Genomic DNA, 21710 nt, shown 5'->3' with positions numbered 1-21710 from the left:
TCTTTCAGGGCGTTTTGCAGGCGCTGTTTTTAGCGTTATAGCGCCTGCAAAGTACCTCAGTGTGAAAGGGGTCTTACTGGACTGGTTGTGGCAAATACATGATGAATAACTCTTATGCCGCGTACAGACGGTCATTTTTTGTGATGAAATAAAATGACATTTTTAAAAATGTCATTTAAAATGATCGTGTGTGGGCAAAATGTCATTTTATGTCTTCTGAAAAATGACAAAAAAAAAATTCGAACATGCTCGAATTTTTTATGTCATTTTTTAAAATGTCATTTTTTGTGTCATAAAAAATGATCGTGTGTGGGCAAAAATGACGTTTTAAACCCGCACATGCCCAGAAGCAAGTTTTGAGACGGGAGGTAAAACTACCATTCATAATGGAGTCAGCACATTCATCACGCTGTAACAGACAAAAAAGCACTAAACGTCTTTTATTAACAAGTAACCAGCTAAAAGCAGCCTCAAGGCGAATAGAACTTCCCCTTTAGAGTGCCGTCACGTTGTTCATCATTTTTCAAAACGATGGTGTGTATGCTACATCGTTTTTGAAAATGAAGTTTCAAAAATGTCGTTTTTTTTCATCACTTCAAACTTCATTTTTTTTCCATCGCAAAAAATGACCGTCTGTATGCGGCATTACATTGGCAACCTGTTGTGTTAAGATTTTGTTAATAAAAGTGGGCAAAATAGCCCTTAAGTGAAGATTTTGGTGAGTGCACTGCATCCTTGATAACTCTACCCCCAATAAAAAAAACATGCATAAAACACTGTATGTGATATATTGCTGCTCTTCAGCAGTTTACTACGACGCTCCATTACCTGTATAGTCCTTCCTCCGAGCACTGCGGGATGTAGTCTCCGCCAATAGAAAGGGATTTTTCTCTTGCAATCTCACATGGTAACAAAGGCTGGGACTCCAGTTCATATTCTGCGTGAAGGAAGAACAGTACTAGTAACAAACATACTAGGAAGATATCAGGACAGACATGGGTTTAGCTACAGCAAAGCTCCAAGAATCGTCTCGGGTGAACCAACCCAAGGTCAAGCAAAAACATGGAATGATCATACATAGCAGAGAACACCTGGTGTAATATTCCATAACTGGAGTATCAGAAAAAAGGTGTCATGCTTTTCGACCTCAGATCTCATATTTAAGAGGACCTGTCATGTTTTCTTTCCATTACAAAGTATATTACATCCCTTGTAATAGGAATCAAAGTGACAATTTTTTTTTGAAAGAACAGTGTAAAAAATAAAAATAAAAGGTTAAATAAATAAGATAAAAAAAAGAAAAACGTTTTAAACGCGCCATGTCCTACCAAGCTCACGTGCCGAAGCGCCTGCATATGAAAACAGTGTTCAAATCACACATGTGAGGTATCGCCGTGATCGTTAGAGCGAGAGCAATAATTCTAGCCCTAGACCTCCTCTGTAACTCAAAACATGCAACCTGTAGATTTTTTTAAACGTCGCCTATGGAGATTTTGAAGGGTAAAAGTTTGTCACCATTCCACGAGCGCTCGCAATTTTGAAGCGTGACATGTTGGGTATCAATTTACTCGGCGTAACATTATCTTTCACACTATAAAAATAAATTAGGCTAACTTTACTGTTGTCTTATTTTTTTAACTAAAAAATATATATTTTTTTCCCAAAAAAGTGCGCTTGTAAGACCGCTGAGCAAATACAGTGTGACAGAAAGTATTGCAACGACCGCCATTTTATTCTCTAGGGTGTTAGAATTTTTTTTTATAATGTTTGTACGTTCTAAGTAATTTTCTAGCAAAAAAAAAAAAAAAAAAAAAAAAGCAGTTTTTAACTTGTAAACAACAAATCTCAGAAAGAGGCTCAGTCCTGCCGTTTTTTATTAATCGTGCGTTTATATCATATCCCGTACATGGATTTGATCCACTATGTGCAATAATTAAAATGTTTACTTTTTATTGTTGTCAGTTATATGCACATCACCTTGTCATATCTGTAATGTATCATGTCTTATGTGCAATTCATGAATACATTTATGTAATATTGTGTATTTATTTTCAAAGTCCCAACCCTCCTTTTCTTATTAATCAATAGGGATGGAGGTAATGCTCGTTTGACCATATGCCTCATTCAAAGTCCCAAACCAACCCCCTTTCTTTATACCGTACATTTTTATATGTTTGTGAAATCTTTTGATATTTAGATACATACAATTAGAAGGGCTTTTCCATTTGGTTCTTATTGAATTAATTTGATTCATACATTGATTCATGATTAAGAATTTTTAAGAATTTTGCAACACTATGATTACTTTTCACGTATATAGATAATGAAAGTGATTTTGTCATCATATATGTTTTTTAGTCTACAAATTAAATTGGTTTATCTTTATATGCTTCTTTATTTGGATTTGGTCCAATTATTATTATTAATATTATTTCATTCATTTATATATATATATATATACTTTTTCATTTGTTTAACCACTTAAGCCCCGGACCAAAATGCAGGTAAAAGACCAGGCCCCTTTTTGCGATTCAGCACTGCGTCGCTTTAACTGACAATTGCGCAGTCGTGCGACGTGGCTCCCAAACACAATTGGCGTCTTTTTTTTCCCACAAATAGAGTTTTCTTTTGGTGGTATTTGATCACTTCTGCGGTTTTTATTGTTTGCGCTATAAACTAAAAATAGTCAATTTTGAAAAAAATGCAATATTTTTAACTTTTTGCTATAATAAATATCCCCCAAAAATATATATAAAAATATAATTTTCCTCAGTTTAGGCCGATACGTATTCTTCTACCTATTTTTGGTAAAATCAGTTGGTTTGCGCACAATTTAGAGGGATAGGGGATAGTTTTATTGCATTTTTTTTTTTTTATTTTTTTTTACTACTAATGGAGGCGATCAGCGATTTTTTTCGTGACTGCGACATTATGGCGGACACTTCGGACAATTTTGACACATTTTTGGGACCATTGTAATTTTCACAGCAAAAAATGCATTTAAAATGCATTGTTTATTGTGGAAATTACAGTTGCAGTTTGGGAGTTAACCACAAGGGGGCGCTGAAGGGGTTATGTGTGACCTGAAGTGTGTTTACAACTGTAGGGGGGTGTGGCTGTAGGTGTGACATCATCGATTGTGTCCCCCTATAAAAGGGATCACTCGATCGATGCTGCCGCCACAGTGAAGAACGGGGAAGCCGTGTTTACACACAGCTCTCCCCGTTCTTCAGCTCCGGGGACCGATCGCGGGACTCCAGCAGCGATCGGGGTCCGCGAGTCCCGCGGTCCAGGTCATGGAGCTTAGGACCGGGTCGCGGGAGCGCGCCCGCGACCCACGGCTGGGTACTAGTACAGGATGTACCTGTACATGGATGTGCCCAGCCGTGCCATTCTGCCGACGTATATGTGCAGGAGGCAGTCCTTAAGTGGGGGCCCTGTAGGCAAGTGGTTAAACATGTTCTAGTTATAATAAGTCATTTTCGATTTCTGAGTTTTTTGGCATTATATGTGTTATTTTTTTTCACTCTAGCCATTTAAATTGCCGTAATCACTTCCATGTGTGTTTTATTAGCTACACACGGTCAGGTTTAGGTTGACAACTTCAGTCATTTAACCTATATATAGCCGTGTGTCACCATGTCACTTTAGCTATGACTGAGCACCAGTGAGGGATGTGAAACGCGTTAGTTACAGCTGTTTCTGCACTTCTTGGACTGTCTTTCATACCAATAAAGGTGATTGTATTGGACTGTGGCTATCTGGATTTTCTTTACTACATGACCATTGCATGTGGAGCCAGCACCCTTTCTTCATCCAGGGGAGGTCCGTGTTCAGATCACAATCTGGAGCGGTATATCATTCTTATCTAAAAATCTGTGTTTTTTGCTAGAAAATTACTTTTTTTTTGTATAGACGGCTGAGACATACTTCCCCTGACGAAGCCCCAAGGGCGAAACATGTTGGGACCTCGTATGATTTTCTCAACCTTCATCTGATGCAACCACCATCTTGGAGTCACCCTGCTACAAATCGATTTAATGTTAATGCTCTTATTTTATTAACTTTTGTATAATCAACTAATAACATTTTTGTATATTTTTTTTACTAAAAGATACATGAGTTCTCCACTGTGTCTGAAATCTAATCTAATTGGCATCGCTATAGTCCCGTTTCTTCTCCCCAATTCCTTAATCATAATTTTGGGATGAGGTGCATTATATAAGGTGTCCACCTATAGCCAGACCATAAAACCCCTAGAATTATATATACCGTATATATTTTTTAGCAGAGGTCTTAGAAAATAAAATGACGGTTGTTGCAATTTTTTAAGTCACACGGTTTTTGGGAAGTGATTTTTCAAACACAATTTTTTGGGGGGAAAAATACACTTTAATGAGTTAGGGAAAAAAACACGATATATAAGCCAATATTTTTGTATAATGTGAAAGATAATGTTACGCCAAGTACCGTATTTATCAGCGTATACCGCGCATTTTTTTCCCCTCAATATCAGGGGAAAATCGTGGGTGCGCGATATACGCCGATCCCCGCTGTCTCCGACATTGTCTGAGCCGAGCCGAGTGTACTGCGCACTCGGCTAGGCTCGGCCACGCTCGGCTCCGCCCGCAGCCACGCGAGAGGAGCCGAGTGCGCAAGAAATCCGGCTCTGCACAGCGCGCCAAATTCAAACACACGACGCTGCAACCGCCGCAGATGGACACCCACAAGGCTGGACGGAACCCCGCCGCAGACAGACACCCACAAGGCCGCAGACGGACGCCGGACAAGGCCGCCAACGGACGCCGGGCAAGACAGCAGACGGACACCGACAAGGCTGGACGGACCCAGAGCAAGGCCGCAGACGGACGCCGGACAAGGCCGCCGATGGACGCCGGGCAAGACAGCAGATGGACACCGACAAGGCTGAATGGACCCCGTGCACGGCCGCAGACGGACTCTGGACAAGGCCACCGATGGACGCCGGGCAAGACATCCAAAATGTAAGTTTTTTCCCTAAACTTCCCTTCTCAGCTTGGGGTGCGCATTATACGCCGGCGTGCGGTATATGCCGATAAATACTGTACATAGATACCAAACATGTCACTCTTTAAAATTGCGCCCACTCATGGAATGGCGACAAACGCGGTACTTAAAAATCTCCATAGGCGACACTTAAAAAACTTCTACAGGTTGCCAGTTTAGAGTTACAGAGGAGGTCCAGCGCTAGAATTGTTGCTGGCGCTCTAACGTTCTCGGCGATACCTCACATGTGTGGTTTGAACGCCGTTTACATTATGTGGGCGTGATCTAAGTATGCGTTCACCATTGCGCACAAGCATTTTTACAAATTTACGAATATTAGAATTTACGATTATTCGGAAAAGTGTATTAAACCGGTTTTCATTAATTCAGATATTTCTGAATTAACAAATTTGTCGCAATTTGTTAAAAAACGAATTCGGAACTAATGTAATTGCACATGTCTAAATCCAAATAAATGTATATTGATTGGTTTGTGCAAAAGTTATAGAATCTACAAACTATGGGCTAGATTTATGGAATTTTTATTTATTTAATTTTTTTTACTAGTAATGGCGGCGATCAGCGACTTAAAGCAGAACTGCGATATTGCAGAGGACAAATTGGACACTGAGGCCCCATACACACGATAGAATCCATCCGCAGATAAATCCCAGCGAATGGGTTTCTGCGGATAGATCCTATGGTGTGTACACGCCAGCGGATCTTTTTCCGCGGATATTTCTCCCCTGGGATGGATTCCAGCAGATCGGATATTTGCTGACATGCTAAACAAATCCATCTGCTGGAATCCATTCCAACGGATGGATCCGCTCGTCTGTACAGACTCACCGGATCCATCCGTCCAAAGGGATCCCCCGCATGCGTCGTAATGATTTGACGCATGCGTGGAATTCCTTATATGACAGCGTCGCGCCCGTCGCCGCGTCATAATAGCGGCGACGGCGCGACACGTCATCGCCAGAGGATTTCAGCGCGGATTTCAATGCGATGGTGTGTACACGCCATCGCATAGAAATCTGCTGAAATCCTCGAGAGGATTTATCCGCGGATACGGTCCGCTGGACCGTATCCGCGGATAAATCCTCTTGTGTGTATGGGGCCTATGAGATACTTTTTGGGGACCAGTGACACTTATACAGTGATCAGTGCTAAAAAATATGCACTGTCACTGTACTAATGACACTGGCTGGGAAGGGGTTAACATCAGGGGCATTCAAAGGGTTAAATATGTGCCTAGGGAGTGCTTACTAACTGTGGGGGAGAGGCTTTTTCTAAGGGAAGGCAGAGATTCGTGTTACTACTTAGCAGAAACACAGGATCACTAACTTCCCCTCTCACAGATCGCCATTCTGCCCGTCTCCCAAACGATCAGTGTCGATCAGACTTGCTGATTGGCTCAAGCTGTATCAAATCACCGCAGGAGCTGGCCGCCAGCGGCAATAGGGTGACCACATTTCCAAACTACCATTCAGGGACACCCTCCCTTCCCAAAAATCAGCTTCTGCTGTAACGAATCACAGCACAGTGATTGGACACAAGAGGCGGGATTTATGATTTCTCCACCTGTGCGTTGCTTTGGATTTGCCGCCGTGCGGGCATGCCCCCTCGCCGCAAGCTCTGTGACCCGTGGACTCGATGTCTGCCGGAGTCCCGCGATTGTGTCACGGAGCTGCAGAACGGGGAGATGCCTATGTAAACAAGGCATTTCCCTGTTCTGCCTAGTGACAGGACACTGATCTACGGCTTCCTGTCATAGGGAGAAGTGATCACTGTCATGTCACTCATGGCCACGCCCCCTCACAGTTAGAATCACTCCTTAGGACACACTTAACCCCTTGATCGTCTCCCTACTAGTTAACCCCTTAGTGCCCTCTAGTGTTAACCCCGTCCCTGCTAGTGTCATTTACACAGTAATCAGTGCATTTTTATAGCACTGATCGCTGTATAAATGACAATGGTCCCAAAAATGTGTCAAAAGTGTCCGATGTGTCCGCCGCAATAGCACAGTCACGATAAAAATCGCAGATCTCCGCCATTACTAGTAAAAAAAAAAAATAATAAAAAAAAAATGCCATAAAACTATCCCCTATTTTGTAAACGCTAAAACTTTTGCACAAACAAATCGATAAAAGCTTATTGTGATTTTTTTTTACCAAAAATATGTAGAAGAATACGTATCGGCCTAAACTGAGGAAAAAACGTTTTTTATGTTTTTTGGGGATATTTATTATAGCAAAAAGTTAAAAATATAGTTTTTTTTTTCTAAATTTTCACTCTATTTTTGTTTATAGCGCAAAAAATAAAAACCGCAGAGGTGATCAAATACCACCAAAAGAAAGCTCTATTTGTGGGAAATAAAGGACGTCAATTTTGTTTGGGAGCCACGTTGCACAACCGCGCAATTGTCAGTTAAAGCGACGCAATGCCGAATCGCAAAAAGTGCTCTGGTCATGAAGGGGGCTTAATTATTCCGGGGCTGAAGTGGTTAAACTAAACTAAAAAAAAAACGCTGAGGGTTTAATATGGCCTTTCCTGTCGCTTCACTTGCTACATGCTTCTTCTGGATCAGCGGCTCGGAAAGTATGGAAGGCAGAGTTAGCCAGGCAGTTGGCATTTTCAGATGGAGGTGTGTGTATTGTATGTCTGACAGTATAGGCTTCGTTTTAACTTACATTCCTAGAAAATTCCTAGAAATAGTTTTTAGGGTTTAGTTCTGTTTTTATATTGGCAATCACATGAAAGTGACTTCATAGACTCTGAATACAGTCCTTCTAGTGACATCTAGTGGTAGAAAATAAATATGACCCAGACATAAGAAACCAGTGTCTGGACTGGTGTGTGTTGTTATTATCATACAGGATTTATGTGGCACCAGCAGATTGTGCGGGACTTTACCAGCTAGAGGGAGACACTACAGTTAGGGATAGGGATTGGTGGGCTCTGCTCGTGTATAATCCCCAACAATAAACTTATTTGCTCCAGTTTTGGTCTGATATATATATACAGTATATATATATATATATATATATATATATATATATATATATATATATATATATATATGTGACTGAACATGTTCTGTTATATCTTTTTGTCAAATGCAAAACAATGTCTGTTGATCCTGCCATAAATCCAGTGAGCTGATAACTTCCTGTTCTTTCTGACTTACTGTTGTTACTCTAGATCAAGGGTGTCAAACTCAAATTCATTGGGGGCCGCATCAGCAGTTTGGTTGCCCTCAAACGGCCGGTTGTATCTGCACTCCAGTTTTCTTGCGCTGCATAGGGAGCGCAGGGTTCAGGAGTGCGCTGCATAGGGAGCGCAGGGTTCAGGAGTGCGCTGCGTAGGGAGCGCAGGGTTCAGGAGTGCGCTGCGTAGGGAGTGCAGGGTTCTGGAGTGCGCTGCCTCCTCCTCTCTGGTGTCACTGGTGTCCCCCCCCCTCCTCTCTGGTGTCACTGGTGTCCCCCTCCTCTCTGGTGTCACTGGTGTCCCCCTCCTCTCTGGTGTCACTGGTGTCCCCCCCTCCTCTCTGGTGTCACTGGTGTCCCCCCCTCCTCTCCTCTCTGGTGTCACTGGTGTCCCCCCCCCCTCCTCTCTGGTGTCACTGGTGTCCCCCTCCTCTCTGGTGTCACTGGTGTCCCCCCCCTCCTCTCTGGTGTCACTGGTGTCCCCCCCTCCTCTCCTCTCTGGTGTCACTGGGGTCCCCCTCCTCTCCTCTCTGGTGTCACTGGGGTCCCCCTCCTCTCCTCAGTGACACCAGAGAGGAGAGGAGGGGGACCCCAGTAACACCAGAGATGAGAGGCACCCCAGTGACACCAGAGAGGAGAGGAGGGGGACCCCAGTAACACCAGAGATGAGAGGCACCCCAGTGACACCAGAGAGGAGAGGAGGGGGACCCCAGTGACACTGGTCCCCCTCCTCTCTGGTGTCACAGGTGTCCCCCTCCTCCGCTCAGTATAGACAGTCATGCTGTCTCTCCTACCCGCAGGTGCAGATCTCAGATACTTTCTCCTCATGTCTGCGGTTGTGGTCCCAGGTCTGTAATCAGCGAGCTGAGGCGGTGCAGAGTGTCACGCTGTGCACTGGTTACTAGGCAAGCCGACTGTCTCTACTGGGGTGGAGGCGAAACGTCACTTCCTGATGAGACAGCCGCCGCCGGGTGTACCAAGATGGCCGCCGCTCCGGAGCTAGGCCGAAGCCGGGGACTTTTCTATGGCCGAGGCTGCGGAGCACTCCGCGGATCGCGTGGTGTGCCGATCCGAACGGGGTGACCAGTTCGGATCATGGATCGGTGACAATCCATTACACCACTAATCACGCCCATGAGAGCGATCCCCCTGCTGATGGGGGCCGTTGCGTGGGCCACATGGCAAGGCCTGGCGGGCCGGATTTGGCCCGCAGGCCTTGTGTTCGCCACCCCTGCTCTAGATTGTTCCCAGCAATCTTTGAGAACTACAGAACTTCCCCCCTCATTTTCTTCATAACATAATGGGAAGTTGTTCCGTAATCTTCAGAGGTAAAGGTAAAGAAAAGGGACTTATCAGCGGACTGGATTTCTGGCAGGATCAACAGACATTTTTGCATTTATGAAACAGATGTAATGCTTATCTTTCTTTGTCCCTTCCACCAACTGACACCATCAATGGGTTCTATTCCTCCCACTGACACCAATGATGAGGCTCTCAAAGTAATGCAACCTTTCTACGCAAGCACTAGGGTGACCACATTTCCAAACTACCAGTCAGGGACATCCTCCCTTCCCAAAAATCAGCTTGTGCTGTAACGAATCACAGCACAGTGATTGGACACAAGAGGCGGGATTTATATTTTCTCCAATCACAAGCAGGGGGCGGGGATTGTGCTCCTCCAGGCATTCCCGGCCAGGACAAGTACTGTCAGTGAGTAAAGCAGTGATGTGGCGGCCTTTTTTGGGGGCATCAGATTGGCCCCCGGGGGGAGGGTGGCTGTGCCAGTTTCATTCCGGGACACTGTATTGTCCTGGAATGAATGTGCCCGGGACAGGCCTGCAAAATGGCAATCCGGGACATGTGGTCATCCTAGTAAGCATCTAGAAAACCATGGGCCAGATTCACGTAGACTAGCGGCGGCGTAACGTATCGTAGATACGTTACACCGCCGCAAGTTTTCATCGCAAGTGCCTGATTCATAAAGCACTTGCAATGAAAACTACGCTGGCGGCCTCCGGCGTAAGCCCGCGTAATTCAAATGGGCGTGTGCCATTTAAATTAGGAGCGCTCCCGCGCCGGACCTACTGCGCATGCTCCGTTTCGAAATTCCCGCCGTGCTTTGCGCGAAGTGACGTCATTTTTTCGAACAGCGACGACGTGCGACGAGCGTACTTTGGTATTCCAGGACATTTTACGCAAGACAAAAACATTTTTAAATTTCGACGCGGGAACGACGGCCATACTTTAAACAGCACATACATGTGCTGTGTAAAGTTAGGGCAGGTCAAACGATGCCTAAAATTGCGACGGGAAACTATAATAGCGACGACGTACCGAACGCGAAAATCCGTCGTGGATCGCCGTAACTGCTAATTTGCATACCCGACGCTGGAATATGACGCAAACTCCCCCCAGCGGCGGCCGCGGTATTGCATCCTAAGATCCGACAGTGTAAAACAATTACACCTGTCGAATCTTAGGGATATCTATGCGCAACTGATTCTATGAAATAGATACTCTGAGAGATACTCCGTCGTATCTCCGCTGTGAATCTGGGCCCATGTTTGCTTGTTATTTAAAAAAAATAAAACCTGAACCTTTTGTGTCACTTTAAAGTGGAGTTCTACCAAAAAGTGAAACTTCCGCTTAATCCACTCCTCGCCCCCTTACATGCCACATTTGGCATGTCATTTTTTTGGGGGGGGGGGAGTGGGGGCTTCAGGAGGAGTGGGACTTCCTGTCCCACTTCCTCCTTCCGCCGAGGGGTTGCTAAGGCGAATATTCTAATCGCCTTTCTGCAGCCCCTCCCTGTAGGCGATCGCCTGGGACACGTGACAGGTCCTGGGCGATCGCCTGTCCAATCAGATGGCGCAGCGCCGCTCGCGCATGCGCAGTGGGTGCCCGGCCATGAAGCCGAAAGCTGTCACTGCCGGGTGCCCAAACTTAGAATGAAGACCCTGGCCGGAGAGGGGGGGAGAGGAGCGGAGCCCCGGCCGGCGCGTCGCTGGAACGCGGAGCAGGTGAGTGTATGTTTATTAAAAGCCAGCAGCTACACTTTTTGTAGCTGCTGACTTTTAATACACATTAAAAATGACTGGAACACCCCTTTAATATGCCCCCTAATATTGGATTGGTGGTCTGAGCATACAATTATCTTATCCATTCACAAGAAACTGATGTCAAGCGTGTCACGATCCTACGGGGTAAAATGACCGCACCAGCCAAGCAGACTCTGGCTGGAAAAAGCGCCCAGAGGCGATTCAGTTTGCAGGAGTAGCGCTATACAAGTCATTCATTCATGTCACGGTTGAAACATAAACCACATAATGACTCAAGTTTTGGGGTTGGTTCTGGCTCTTAGAGAATGGTCAGTCTATAAAGTGTTTGAAATAATAAAAATAAAAATACTGTTCACCTTATACTAGTAAAACAGCCAGGTAATAGATGCTATCTATATCAGTAAGGTACACCAAGTCATTACTCACCTGCTATTGTAGCAGAAGCTGTAGCAATGATGCAGATTAAGGTGATAATAGACAGCCGGGCCATTGTGTCTGTGTTGTTGCCCCTCCAGAGTCAGTTGGGGGGATGGACCAGTAGAGGTTCAGAAATCCTGCTGCTGCTTATATAGCTGGAAAAAGGTGGGGGGGGGGCGTAGTGGACTAACTTGCAGACTCATGCACTGACGCAGGTAAGCTATTACATGTTTATTGGAGTGGGGTGAAGTGTCTGCTACATTAACCATTAGGGGGGTAAAAATATGTGCAATAAACTCAAAGGAATATCCAAAAGATACTTTTTTTTTTTTAACCACTTAACCCCCGGACCATATTGCTGGTCAAAGACCAGAGCACTTTTTGCGATTCGGGACTGCGTCGCTTTAACTGACAATTGCGCGGTCGTGCGACGTGGCTCCCAAATAAAATTGACGTCCTTTTTTTTCCCCACAAATAGAGCTTTCTTTTGGTGGTATTTGATCACCTCTGCGGTTTTTAGTTTTTGCGCTATAAACAAAAATAGAGAGAAAATTTTGAAAAACAATGAATATTTTTTACTTTTTGCTATAATAAATATCCCCCAAAAATATATAAAAACATTTTTTTCCTCAGTTTAGGCCGATACGTATTCTTCTACATATTTTTCGTTAAAAAAAAATACGTTTATTGATTGGTTTGCGCAAAAATTATAGCGTCTACAAAATAGGGGATAGTTTTATGGCATTTTTATTAATATTTTTCTTTTTTTCACTAGTAATGGCGGCGATCATTTTTATCGGTACTGCGACCTTATGGCGGACACTTCGGACACATTTTTGGGACCATAGCGATCAGTGCTATAAAAATGCATTGATTACTACAAAAATGCCACTGGCAGGGTTGGCATTAGGTTAACACCAGGGGGCGAGGAAGGGGTTAATTATGTTCCCTCATTGTGTTCTAACTGAAGAGGGGGTGGGACTGACTTGGGGAAATGACTGATCGCTGTTCATACATTGTATGGACAGACGATCAATCATTTCTCCCCCTGACAGGCCGGGAGCTGTGTGTTTACACACACAGCTCCCGGTTCTCGCTCTGTAATGAGCGATCACAGTTGCCCGGCGGTGATTGTGCCCGCCGTATTGGCTAGAATGTGAAATTACGTATAACTGCGTCGGCTAGTGGTTAAAGTCCTGGATTTTTTTGTTCTTTTAAACAAAAAAATCTAGAACTTTAATATCACTTTAAGGTAAAAAAACAAAACAAAAAAAAAACGACTTCTTCTACCCTCCTCTGTCGCTAAACACTTCCCTTACTCCCGTCACCGCTCCAGCACAAACACCACGCCCCTCGATTTCTGCTTCACAGGAGACACTGAGGGCAAAATCCTTTAACCACTTGCTTACTAGGCACATATACCCCCTTCCTGACCAGAGGACTTTTTGCGATTCGGCACTGCGTCGCTTTAACAGACAATTGCGCGGTCGTGCGACGTGGCTCCCAAATAAAATTGACGTCCTTTTTTTTCCCCACAAATAGAGCTTTCTTTTGGTGGTATTTGATCACCTCTGCGGTTTTTATTTTTTGCGCTATAAACAAAAATAGAGTCACAATTTTGAAAAAAAAATAATAATTTTTACTTGTTGCTATAATAAATAGCTCAATTTAAAAAAAATAAAATAAAATAAAATTCTCAGTCTAGGCCGATACGTATTCTACATATTTTTGGTAAAAAAAAAAAATCGCAATAAGCGACTGGTTTGCGCAAAAGTTTTAGCTCCTGCAAAATAGGGGACAGAATTTGTTTTTACTAGTAATGGCGGAGATCTGCGATTTTTATCGGTACTGCGACATTATGGCGGACACATCGGACACTTTTGACAAATTTTTGGCACCATTCACATTTATACTGCGATCAGTGCTATAAATATGCACTAATTATTGTATAAATGTGACTGGCATTGAAGGGGTTAACACTAGAGGGGTGAGGGAGGGGTTAAATGTGTACCTTAGTGAGTGTTACTAACTGTGGGGGAGGGGGACTGACTGGGGGAGGTGACCGATCTGTGTCCCTATGTACAAGAGACACAGATCGGTCTCCTTCCTCCCTGACAGGACGTGGATCTCTGTGTTTACACACACAGATCCACGTCCTTGTCTCTGTAACCGCCGATCGCGGGAGCCTGGCGGACATCGCGGCCACCAGGCACGCGCATCGGCATCCCAGTGATGCGGCGGGCGCGCGCCCCCCAGTGGCCAGGAGGAGCGGAGGTCGTAAAAACACGGCGGCTCAGAGAAGTAGAACCACCCTGCGGCCGTATAAAGTCGTACGGCCGTCGGGAAGTGGTTAAAGGATAGAGAAGGGCGTGGCTTACCAGCATTGTGTGTGTCTATGGAGGCACACGGCCCAGCTCAGGAGCTTGCACCCATGTGTTCCTCCTTAGCACCCAGCTTGCTAAGGAGATACCTGGAGGAAGATGAAGCTGACAGAGCTAGTGGAGGACATCCAGAAGAGAAGGTAAGGCACCTTTCTGTTCAATATCATTGCAAAGTAGGTAAATATTACTTTTTACTTTACACAAAAAAAAAACTATAGCCTTTAGTATCAGTTTACGATAAGAAATACTTACAGTACTGTGCAAAAGTTTTAGGCAGGTGTGAACATTTTTTGTAAATTAAGACATTTTATTCTATTTCAGAAATAGAATTGTTAATAGTTTATTTTTATCAATTAACATAATTTGCCTTCAAACCAGCATCAATTCTTCTAGGTACACTCAGTTGTTGAAGGAACTCGGTAGGTAGGTTGTTATAAACATCTTGAAGAACGAAGCACAGATCTTCTGTAGATGTCGGCTGCTTCAAATCCTTCTGTCTCTTCATGTAATTCCAGACAGACTCCATGGTGTGGAGATCAGGGCTCTGTGGGGGCCAAACCATCACTTCCAGGACTCCTTGTTCTTCTTTACACTGAAGATAGTTCTTAATGACATTGGCTGTATGTTTGGGGTCGTTGTCCTTCTGCAGAATACATTTGGGGCCAATCACACACCTCCTTGATAGTATGGCATGATGGATAAGTATCTGCCTGTATTTCTCAGCATTCTTTCTTATATTGCACTAAAACAATAGGTAAATATTGTATGAATATGTTACATAATGCTAAATGATTTGTCTATCCAGTTACCACTGAAACTTTTCCTCTTCCATCCTGATGAAGCAGTAAGGGGGAAATGTGTTGACTGATGATGAGGATTGCTGTCCACAGATCTTTTTTTTTTTTAATTGACTAATTTTGATTAATTATAACGCACATACAGATCCAACTACTTTTAGCTGATCTCCTTGCATTGCAACTCTGCATTAGTCAGTGGTAAATGTGGTATACACTATATACAATCACCCGTCACTAGTTAGTTTCCACAATCCATGACTTAACTTCACAGTTCACACAAATATGTTTTAAATTCAAAATGTAGCACTGACATAAGTAATTTTTTCTTATTAAACTTTAACAAAAACGTAGAAAGTTAGTTTAACTTTAATTATAAAACGTATCTAGTATATTGACGGTCAATCACTTTTATAGTAGGCAAGTAGGTATCACTTTAGCCCAGTCACGCAGACATACCCGAGTGTTTACATTTTCTGGAAGCAGACACGATCGCATTTTATTGACAATATACCCTGAAGAACTGAACAGTCTTTCGCACGGAACAGATGTTGCCGATACACAAAGAATTGTCTGCACAAAACTGCTTAGGACAGGAAAACAATGGTTATTTTTGCCCCCTTCCCCTGATGGAGCCTGATGCATCCTCCTGCTCCAAAGATGCAAAACATGGGGTACAACTTGTCATGTGACTTTGATGTCCAAAGTTGCACTACAAGTCACACAAGTGTTACTGATGGGTCATGGAATGTTTTGAAAATTTTACTTGGCCCAGGCCGCGGTGTTTAATCAGAAAGGGCTGCATTTCAAATGAACACCCGTCCATATAAACCCTTGAAAAGGGCACTCAGAGATGTCAAACTATTCAGAAACTAAAAGTCCCAGCATGCCCTTGCTATGTATTTACTATCCTGGAAGTAGCAGTGGAAGGAAAATCAAGCACTGGACTGCAGAGTTATCCAGCCACGCAGCGGTTTATGTTCCAACATCTTGAGCAGGTTACTGGAGTGAGATGAATCTCTGAGAGGCTAAACAGAACGTTCAGATCTGAGATCAGACTCAGCTCAGTTCATGGGTGTCAGAACCAACAAATCAACCTCTTCTTCATCCACTGGAGCATAAATGGAGTCATTTCACTTTGTAAAATAAGAATTTATTCAGTGGGCACTTTTTCAAAAAATGTTATTGTTTTTCAACACTTCCATATATTCGGGGGGGGGGGGGGGGGGGGGAGGGCACCATCTCGGTCCTGTTTTAGAGATTTAAGAAAAAATAACAAATTTCTGCATCAATTTAGGCCACGATGTATTTGGTTACATATTTTTGGTATAAAAAAAACGAATAAACATATATTGATTGGTTTGCACAAAAAGTTACAAACAGGATATATATATATTGGCTGCACATGCTTGGCGACAAGGAAACCACATACTCCTTTGCTCCCCTCAGATCCGGATTTTTAAAGCGGGGGTTCACCCAAAAATTTATTTTTAACATTACATTCAGCCGAGTTGTCCTAATGACAATCGGCTGTTTTTTTTTTTTTTTCCTGTACATACCGTATTTTCACCGCCGATTCCGGGTATGTCTTCTGCGGGACTGGGCGTTCCTATCTGATTGACAGGCTTCCGACCGTCGCATACTGCGTGTCACGAGTTGCCGAAAGAAGCCGAACGTCGGTGCGGCTCTATACGGCACCTGCGCACCGACGTTCGGCTTCTTTCGGCAACTCGTGACGCGCAGTATGCGACGGTCGGAAGCCTGTCAATCAGATAGGAACGCCCAGTCCCGCAGAAGACATACCCGGAAGCGGCAGTGAAAATATAGTATGTACGGGAAAAAAAAAACAGCCGATTGTCATTAGGACAACTCGGCTGAATGTAATGTTAAAAATTTATTTTTTGGGTGAACCTCCACTTTAAGCTCCGCTGGCTACCAAGCCTACAAGCTACCCAGATTCCTCAGCTACTATTATCTCCCGGAATCGTTCTTGGGATCTTATTTGGAGTATCCTCTGTCGACCGACAATTACAATTTTTTACCTATATATACTGTGCATTAGCCCGAAGCCTTTCTACACCCATATACTATGGTGTTTTAAATAACCTTTCACATGCCTACCAGGTTGGTTAGGTAACAGCATTGTATATGCTATATATTTATTCCCAAATGGTCTGTTTCATACATTCCTGCGGAGATCTATCTTACTTACCGTTATGCTCCTGATGAAGCGTTTTAAACGCGAAACATGTTGAGTAAAAGTGAGTAAAAGCAACCTCCATCACTCCGCATATCCAATCCAGTCCTAAGGATCTAAAAGTTTTTTTATACCTCCTGGTGCTGTATGGTTTACCTAATTTGCATATTCGATGCGTAAATATACGGAAGCGCCAGCCTAAAACTGCAACTAAGATACGACGGCGTAAGAGACTTACACCGGTCGGATCTTAGTCAAATCTATGCGTAACTCATTCTATGAATCAGGCGCATAGATACCACGCCGCAAACTCAGAGATACGACGGCGTATCTGGAGATACGACGGCGTATCTCCTACATGAATCTACCCCTTACAGTACAATAAAATACAAGAGGGCCCTTCTCAGAAGAGCTTACAATCTAATAGGTTGGGGCAGGTGGTACAAAAAGGTTGTAACTGTGGGGAATGAGCTGATGGAATTGATAAAAGATTAGTTGGAGGCGTGATAGGCTTTCCTGAAGAGATGAGTTTTCAGGGATCGCCTGAAGGCAGCCAGATTAGAAGATAGCTGGACAGATTGAGGTAGAGGGTTCCAGAGGATGGGAGAGGCTCTGGAGAGGTCCTGGAGACGAGCACGGGAGGAGACGAGGGAGCTTGAGAGTAGGAGGTCTTGAAAAAAGCAGAGGACGGTTTGAGTGATATTTGGAGACAAGATTGGTGATGTAGCTGGGATGCAGAGTTGTGAATGGCTTTGCATGTTGTTAGTATTTTAAATTTAATTCACTGGGCGATCGAAAGCCAGTGTAGGGATTGGTGGAGAGTGGTGGCAGACACTGAGCAGTTGGTAAGGTGGATAAGTCTGGCAGCAGCATTCATGATAGACTAAAGGACTGAAGAGGGGATAGCCTATGGGGAGGTAGGCCTATGAGGGTCGCAAAAGTCAAGGTGAGAGATAACAAGGTGTGAATGAATAGCTTGGTGGTTTCATTAGTTAAAAAGTGAATTTTAGAGATTTACACACAATCGGAAATTCCGACAAGAAAACCGTGGATTTTTTTCGGATGGAATGTTGGCACAAACTTGTGTTGCATACACACAGTGAAAATTCTGACTGTCAAGAATGCTGTGACGTACAAGACATGTGACGACCCGAGATCAATGAAGTTCAATAAGCAGTTCAGCTCTTCTGCTTGATTCTGAGCATGCGTTTTTTTTGTGCATTGAAATTGCATACAGACGATCGGAATTTCCGACAAGAACTTTTCTTGTCGGTAAAATTGAGAACCAGCTCTCAAATTTTTGTTGTCGGAAATTCCGACAGAAAAGGTCTGATGGAGCCTACACACGGTCGGAATTTCCGACCAAAAGCTCACATCGAACTTTTCTTGTCGGAAATTCTGATCGTGTGTACGCGGCCATACAGGGGTGAAGTCTACAACCTTTTGACAATGCCTGGATTTAGGGCTGAAAGGACAGGTCAGAGTCTAGGATTACACCTAGTACCCTGGCATGAGGGGAGGGATTGATAGTTGCATTATTGATTTTGATGGACAAGTCATGCAGTGGGGGGATATTATCAGCTTAGTTTTAGAAAGATTTAGTTTGAGGAAGTGATGCGACATCCATGCTGATAGGTCAGTTAGCAATGCGAGAGGAGACTGAAGGAGTGAGGTGAAGAGTAGACAGATAGATTTGGGTGTCATAGATGGTATTGGAAGCTATGGGAGGTTATCAAGTGACCAAGGGGGGAGATGTAGATAGAGAAGAGAAGGGGTCAAGGGGTCCAAGAACAAAGCCTTGGGGGACCCCCACAGAAAGAGGCAATGGAGTGGAGGAGACAGAGTTGTAGGTAACACTGAAGGAGCACTGTGATATGTAGGAGGAGAACCAAGATAAGAACAGAAACTTGGAGGCCAAGGAAACAGAGTTTATTGAGAAGGAACGGGTCAAACAGTATTAAAGGCCACAGAGAGGTCAAGTAGTAGGAGTATGGAGTAGTGTCCATTGGTTTTAGCAGTTAGTAAATCATTAGTGAGTTTTAGTAAGGCAATTTCTGTTGAGTGCTGCGAGCGAAAGTCAGACTGTAAGGGGTCAAGAAAGTTATTTTCAACGAGGTAGGAGGTAAGACGGTTGTAGACTAAGAGGGTTATTTACTAAAACTGAAGAGTGCAAAATCTGGGGCAGTTATGCATAGAAACCAATCAGCTTCTAGGTTTTATTGCCAAAGTTTAAAGAGGGAGTTCACCCTAAAAATATTTTTTACCCGTAGATTGAGGCTCATTTTGTCTAGGGGAATCGGCTAGTTGTTTTAAAATCCGAGCAGTACTTACCGTTGTAGAGAGCGATCTTCTCCGTCGCTTCCGGGTATGGGTCTTCGGGAGCGGGCGTTCCTTCTTGATTGACAGTCTTCCGAGAGGCTTCCGACGGTCGCATCCATCGCGTCACGAGTACCCGAAAGAAGCCGAACGTCGGTGCGGCTCTATACTGCGCCTGCGCATCGACATTCGGCTTCTTTCGGAAAATCGTGACGCGATGGATGCGACCGTCAGAAGCCTCTCGGAAGACTGTCAATCAAAATAGGAACGCCCAGTCCCGCAGCCCATACCCGGAAGCGGCGGAGAAGATGCATCTCTAAAACGGTAAGTACAGCTTCGATTAAAAAAAAACTAGCCGATTCCCCTAGACAAAATGAGCAGGAATCTAAGGCTAAAAAAGTTATGTACGGGTGAACCTCCGCTTTAACTGAAAAAGCTGAAGTTAGAAGCTGATTGGCTACCATGCACAGCTGCACCAGATTCTGAGTGCACTAGTTTTAGTAAATCTCCCCCTAAGCGTTCTAGAAGTGAATGGGAGCAATGAGACAGGTCTTAAGTTGTTCAGGTTGGTGGGGTCCAGTGAGGACTTTTTAAGTAAGGGAGTGATCTGTGCATGTTTTAGAGGGGAAGGGAAGGTGCCACTAAAGAGGGAGAGAGTAAAGATGTGAGGGAGCATAGGATAGAATAGGAGGGTGACCATAGTAGTTGCAAGGGAACAGGATCCAGGGGTCAATTGGTTAGGTGGCCATGTTCATGGGTAGAGGGGATGGGGGACAAAACAGAGTTAAAAGGTAGAGAAGAGCAGATGGGGACTGAATGACAAGGTGTTTATGAGAGAGACAAAGTAGGTTTGTTTGGCAGCATGTAGGTAGGAATTATATTTTAGGAGGGCATATTTATATAGGGTGAGGTTCTGCAGGAATTTGATTTTGCGTCAAGAGTGTAACAGTGTCTCTTGGGATATCTGGTGTTGTCAATTTGCCAGGGTTGTAATGGTCGGGGCCCGATTCTGCATGTAGCTAGAGGAGCAAGTGCATCCAGTAAGGATGAAAGTGAACTGTTGTAGACAGAGATGGCAAGGTCAGGGGGGAGATTATGCCAAAGAGGTGGTCAGTAGCAGAATAGAGAAGGGAAGGGTTAAAGTGGCAAATGTTTCCACAAGTAATCATTTGCTGCTTGGATGGATAGGTGGTTGGAAACAAGGATACTCTGAAACTAATAAGATTATGATCAGAGATAGGGTTGTACCGATACCACTTTTTTAAGACCGAGTACTCGCCGATACCGAATACCGATACTTTTTTTTTATCTCATGTGACAGCAGCACATGTGTCAGTATGTTTTTTTTTTATCTTTAACAATTTGTTTTGAATTTTTTACATTTTTTTTTATTTACAATGCTTTTTTTTTTTTTTTTTTAGGGGGGGGGGGGTGGACCACGTCAGTGTGTTTTTTCTTAATTTTTTTTATTTTCTACAATAATTTTTTTTATTCTTTTGTTTTTTTATTCTTTATTTATTTTTTCAGCCCTGTTGGGGGGGCTTTGGTGAGATATCAGGGGTCTTAACAGACCTCTGACATCTTCCCTTTGAGACAGGGAAAGGGACTAGGGACACATGTTCCCCAGTCCCTTTCTCAGCAGCATCAGCTGCGCTGAAAATGAATGGAGTGAAGACAGCGTCTTCTCTTCATTCATAAACTGAAACATTTGTAAACACAGGTTACAATGTTTCAGTTATGTGAATGGATAGAGTCAGTGATCACTGACTGTCCATTCAGAGCAGTAAGGAGCCGGATTTACCGGCTCCTACCCCGCTCAGCTATGAATAAGCACTAAGGCATAGTGCGAAACGTCAGCTTTTCTTTTGTTGTGCTGTTTTTTGCTGTGGCATGCGTTTTGTGATTTTTAATTAAAGGAGGAGTTTTTTTGGAGTGCGGCTATCCCAGCTTCTTTTCTCTCATCCCAACCTGCATTTTGATTGCACTGCCTGCACCCTAGACTCGGATCATAGGAAATAGATCACCTGGTTCTCTTTGAGCGGTTACCCACTTTCTCATACCCCGCTCTCCATCCTGACATTTCCAGGGGGTGGAGGAGGAGCACGGAAGGGGAGAGAAACACGGCGGGATACACAGTGGCAGACACGGGATACACGGCGACATACACGGGATACACGGCGGCATACACAGCGGCTTTCAGCTGCTTTAAAATCAGGGGTGATCGGTGCTTGTAACTTCCCCATGCACTGATCACCGCCGACAGTAAAAGTATTGGGTGAAGCATCGGGAGCATTTGCCCGAGTACAAGTACA

The 21710-nt window shown here is 44.0% G+C and overlaps 1 protein-coding gene across 1 annotated transcript in view; it reads right to left on the bottom strand.

Moving 5' to 3' along the window:
- The window catches only part of TG (thyroglobulin), a 426102-nt gene extending 414284 nt beyond the window's left edge, over window positions 1–11818 (bottom strand). Inside the window, exons 1-2 of the mRNA XM_040354673.1 lie at window positions 11720–11818; window positions 829–937 (exon numbers count right to left, since the gene is read on the bottom strand). Coding sequence (XP_040210607.1) covers window positions 829–937; window positions 11720–11783 — 173 coding nt within the window. The 5' untranslated portion in view covers window positions 11784–11818. The remainder of the gene's footprint in view (window positions 1–828; window positions 938–11719) is intronic.
- Between the last annotated feature and the right edge of the window lie 9892 nt (window positions 11819–21710).

This window comes from Rana temporaria, chromosome 5 (assembly GCF_905171775.1).
Source record: "Rana temporaria chromosome 5, aRanTem1.1, whole genome shotgun sequence".
NCBI lineage: Eukaryota > Metazoa > Chordata > Amphibia > Anura > Ranidae > Rana > Rana temporaria.
This window is presented reverse-complemented; position numbering and strand designations above follow the sequence as displayed.